Consider the following 5025-nt stretch of genomic DNA (forward strand, 5'->3'; position numbering starts at 1 on the left):
CAGGCTCCTAAACCACCACGTCGGACTGAGCCCGGCACCGCGAGATTCCATCCCAGACGACCCTCTCGCCCTCTACGGCCTACCCATCCGTCAAACCATTCCGGTCCTCCGAAGGACCCCTGGAGATTTTAGCAGTTGGGGTGCGCAAAAACATCGAGCGAAAATAGGGTACTAGCTATCCTCTATCAGCGCGGCGGAGCTTTCTTGGTATCGCGAAGCGCGAGTGCAAGATCTGACTCGCTGTAATGCAGCAGGTATCACCCAAACCATTGATTTATGTTTCCGCCTTCCTCGTGGCGGCAATCGCTCGCCACTCGCTGCCTTTCTTTGCTTTTGGAATACTGCCACCAACACCTTTGACTTCTGTTTTGGCCAAATGAGTATTACATTATTGGATATCCTTACCATTACTGGATTGCCCATTGATGGTGAGCCCTATCTGCACAGCGAATTCGATTCTGACAACTTCTCATCAACCATGGCCCAAACCGGTCGCAGCGTTCATAGTAGCTCCTATCCGCGGTGGCTGGCCTATTACCACAAAGAACATAATGCGACTGGTGGCATTGCTTTTCTGGAATATTGGCTCTGCAAGTTCATCTTCTGTATCTCTGCCAATAAGCCCACTGGTCCTTGGACTTTTTTGGCCACAGCTTTCTATAACTGCCGCCGCGTCGGGCTAGGACAACCGGTGTTGGGCGCCCTCTACCGCACTCTATATCAGGCCACCATGCATCCGTTCGAGACTAGCATCTCTGGCCCTTTTTGGATCCTTGATTTCTGGATTCAAACTTACTTTCCATTCTTCCGCCGCGACGACATTTCGCTGCTACCGCCGACTGACGTCCTTCTTGGTCAATGGCTTTGTCACGAGGAAAGGTACATATCCCCACCCTATTCTGAATGCTTTTCATATCTGTACCTTCTGCACGAGATGCCCTACTGCGATTTAGTACTCAATAGGAGATTCCCCGCTCCTCTTGAAAATAGGTTCCTTCTTGGGGCTCCTGATTATAGTGATCGCGCGTGCCTGGCTTTTCGCCGCGCGATTTCTTGCTCAGACATTAGGCTTGCATCCGATGACCTTAGTTATGAGCTTTACGCTCCCAACCACTTTGCTCTCCAGTTTGGTCTTATCCAACTAGTGTCGTTCCCCCTCTATGATGCTTGGAACTACAACACCTCTTGGCACAGAATTGGCCCCTTGACTGGGCCTCCACCAGCATAGAGCACGCTCGTACTGGTTGATCTTCCTGACTGGGCGAATAACATTGACCCCGTGGATGGGACTGCTGAAGATTATGATCAATGGTGGTCAGAAGTTTCCGTCAACTGCTGGGGACAGAGGGATGACGAACTCTTCGCGACCATTTTTGAAGAGCTGAGATATCCTTATGATGCTGATACTGAACTACTTGCTCGCTTTCCTGAAGCTGAGGCGCGACCTCCGCTACCTGAACAGGCTCCGCGACCCGCGCGAGCCCCTTGCCCGGTCCAAGCTGGGATCATTATTCATGAGCCTCCTCAAGAGGTAATTGATATATATATTAAATTATTTTCTGTCTGCCTTTCCCCTTTTACTCACGCTTTGTTGCATCAGGGAAGTATGCCACCTTCTGGATGTCGTGTAGTTGACGCTTCTCCGGCCATTGGTCAGGCCAAGAAGAAGAAAGTGATAGCAACAGAGCCTGAAGTTGAAAACTCTTCCTCTGACGATGATGACCCACAAACAGTAATACTCTTGTCTTAGAATCTCATAATCCTGTCATCTTCTTCGAAGCTTATTTTGAAGCTACTTTTAATCCTGACAGATTGCTGCTGCTTTAGCCCTCAAGCGCAGTCACGCTGATCCCCAGACTGATCCATGGGCAGAAGACGAACCCGTCGCTGACCGACTGGTAATACTCATCTAAAATGAGCCATGACGTTATGTTTTGTTATGTATGATTCTATAACGTTCTTCATCTGTAGGTTCGTCGTAGGTCATCAAGGCAAGTTGGAGAAGGATCCTCCGCTCCTGGCGAAGGTGTGTCTGGTTCGCAAACCAAGAGCCGAATGGTTCTAACAATCCTCCCTCTCCAGTTAATGCTGCCAACAATATGCAGTTGGTTCTGGTCCCCATGCAGGTTATAGATGACAGCTTGCCTAATTCAATTCCAGCGTCCGGTGAGGTTGCCCAAGAACCTGTGCTTACAGCAACTCTTCGCGAACCACCTGTTGAAGAGGTACTTCTCTTAACAAAGTGTTTTATCATTAACCCCTGGCTTGGTTATTCTAACTATGTCCCTTTCTAGGACCCAAATGCCCTTCCAAACGAGGAAGCAGCTGTCATAGCCGGAGAGATAGTGGCCGAGAATCTTGCTGAACTTGTCGCGTGCTCGAAGTGACCCCTCCTGGGGTCGTAGATGATGCCCGAGAAGGTCTTCGTCGCTTCCTGGGTCCTGATATTTTGATTCCTGGCGCGACCGCGAGAGTTTTGGAGCATCTGAGGGTACTTCTTCGCGAGGGGGCTATCACTGAAGACCAATTTCAAGAGGTTGACCAACTGCTGCAGGATCTTCCCCAAGGGCTCAATGAAAGGGCGGTCGCGACTGCGCAGGCAAGGCAGACCGAAACAGACTACCAGACTCTTGCTCAACAGACGGATGCTGCGCGTGATTTCTTGGGTGATCGGGCTAGTCTCATTAGGGATCTAACTCTTGAAAGAAACCACCTGCGGATCCAGATCCAGGATCTTCAAGCCCGATTAACTGATGTGACGGCTAGGCTTGCCCAAGCGGAACCTCAATTGGAACAGCCCCTTGCAGCTTTCGAGACGTTGACCCATGACCTGGCCCAAGCTCGTGCAGCGGCCCAACAGGCCTCACAAGCTGCCGCTGATGCTAGCTTTCACCAGGATGAACTTTTCCTCCACTTAGCTCATGCAGGCCGGGGATTTTTAGGCCTCTGATATTAGGCCCATTAACTTGTATGGACAATATTACTACCGATTAATTATTTAGCCCACTTTGTTGGCCCAAATTTCTTTTATCTCGTTGTTTTATTCAACGTTTTAACTGCACGAAACCAGTTTCAAAAGATAATCTTGAAAAGGAACGGTTACCTCCTTGGAGACCGCTCTCTCATCCACGCATATTCAATTCCGTTTAGTTTCGAGATCTCAGCATTGAATTGTATTGATATTCCCATTGATGGCGTTGAAATGTCTTCAACTATCCATATCCAAGGGTTGAGGCCACTAAGGCAGGTCTCTATAAATATCAATACCCTGGAAAGATGAAGACTTACACAAACATGGCTTACCCAGAAATGACCTTGCAAGCCTTTCTTCTCTTCCTTCTATTTCTCAAATCTTCTCCATACGTTCTTACCCTTAGCCTCTAGATCTTAGGCTTTATGGCTTAATCTCACTGCCTGTGTAGGCCTTATGGCCTAATCTCAGGCAACTTCGTGTCTTTGGTCTATGAAAATCTGGATGGAACATCCTAGGTTTTGGATAGGTTGAAGAACACGAAGAGCTCCTAATGCGGGGCATCTCAATCTGGGGAGTCCCTCTCCTCAGATTTCTCCGCGCGGAGCAAAGCGAAGAAGGGCAGAAGGCCACTTTGAGGTCGATTGTTCTTCTTCCGCGGCCTACCTCCGAGGTCTGATGAGCCAACTTCTGTTTTCCTTTGGAGATAGGTGAGGCAACTAGGTCGCACTCCAGCGCTGATTCCGTCTCCATCCCGGAGGATAACCAACTGGAATGGTTGAGATGGATTATTTTCTTCCCTCTCCTTGCAGTACAAATCATAGCAGCTGCGACTCAGAAGAGGGTAAAGAGAGGAAGAGTAAGAGTGAATATCTCATCAACCCTTCTTGCCGCAAGATCTGGAAACTCATAGAAGACATGAATCCTTATTAGTTGTTTCAGCCACTTTCTGGCTTTGTATATTGTTAATGTAACTTTCCCGAATACATTGTCCTGCTTTTGGCCGCAAAGCCACTTATGAATGAAAGATTCGAAATTTTCTTATTTGCTGAAGACAACAATGATATGATTATAAGGCCTCTGGTATAGGCCCATACACACATTCCTGACACATATTGTCAAGGATATTGATCGAAAATGTACAAAATTTACAAAATTTTGCCAGAAATGGTTAATGCAAAAACAACATAATGGCCACTATAAAGGCCTGCATGCATAGAGTAGTGCCCCTCTAGTGTTCTTAGGTAGAGTGAAGATAGGTGAACGAGGCCACAAAGAAAAGGCCTAAGTACAAGGGGTGAAGCGAGCCAAGGGACACTATGTTTGCCCCCTTGTCTTTGCCACAAAATCAGTCTTCAAATTCCCAAACGCTGGGGTAGTATTTCTTTAAGAACCGGTCGTTGATAGGGTTGCGGTGGAGGTCTCCATCCAAATCTCTGAGGTGAAAAGCCCCACATTCCAGAATCCTATGAATCACAAAGGGCCCTTCCCAGCGGGGGGTCCATTTACCACGACCGGTCAACTTCTCACCAAATGGAAGGACTACCTTCCAAACGAGCTTGCCCTCTCTGTAACTGCGGTGGCGAGTTCTTTTATCGTATGCGCGAGCGATACATTGCTTCTTCATTACTAAGTTGTCCAGAGCCTCTAAGCGCTGTCCGTTAAGGTCTTCGTGCTCCTGCCACATGGCCTGGACGTAGTCATCACCAATCAAATGATGTTTATCTTGGACGCGTAGGGAGTGAACATTGATCTCTAAAGGCAAAACAGCGTCGTGACCAAACATGAGTGCATAGGGCGTGGTGGCGGTAAGAGTTCGCTTGGAAGTGTGATAGGCCCACAACGTTTCATACAATGTCTCATGCTATTGGCGAGGGTTTTCAACAAGCATCTTTTTCAGTAGGGTAATGATAATCTTGTTACTGGCCTCTGCTTGACCATTAGACTGAGCGAAATACGGCGTGCTGTGAAGAAACTGGATGCCGAAGTCATTGACGAGCTGCTCCACATCACCACCCATAAATGCTGCCCCCTGTCCGATACTAACACCTCGG

General features: G+C 48.2%; 1 protein-coding gene across 1 annotated transcript; it reads left to right on the plus strand.

The window, feature by feature from the left end:
- Positions 1-934: 934 nt before the first annotated feature.
- LOC121052849 lies at positions 935-2990 on the plus strand. Its single transcript, XM_040518756.1, has 6 exons — positions 935-1199; positions 1299-1531; positions 1601-1732; positions 1812-1898; positions 1972-2225; positions 2295-2990. Exons 1-5 carry the CDS (start codon positions 935-937, stop codon positions 2131-2133), a joined length of 879 nt encoding a protein of 292 aa, XP_040374690.1. The 3' UTR covers positions 2134-2225; positions 2295-2990.
- Positions 2991-5025: the final 2035 nt, after the last annotated feature.

This window comes from Rosa chinensis, chromosome 4, assembly GCF_002994745.2.
Source record: "Rosa chinensis cultivar Old Blush chromosome 4, RchiOBHm-V2, whole genome shotgun sequence".
Lineage (NCBI taxonomy): Eukaryota > Viridiplantae > Streptophyta > Magnoliopsida > Rosales > Rosaceae > Rosa > Rosa chinensis.

Bases quoted from the DNA above. Each gene is read 5' to 3' on its own strand.
- LOC121052849 (XM_040518756.1), top strand. From the start codon at position 935: ATGCCCTACTGCGATTTAGTACTCAATAGGAGATTCCCCGCTCCTCTT. The intron at 1,200-1,298 runs GCCCCTTGACTG...GGACTGCTGAAG, and splicing joins CACCTCTTGGCACAGAATTG to ATTATGATCAATGGTGGTCA. The intron at 1,733-1,811 runs GTAATACTCTTG...TAATCCTGACAG, and splicing joins ACGATGATGACCCACAAACA to ATTGCTGCTGCTTTAGCCCT.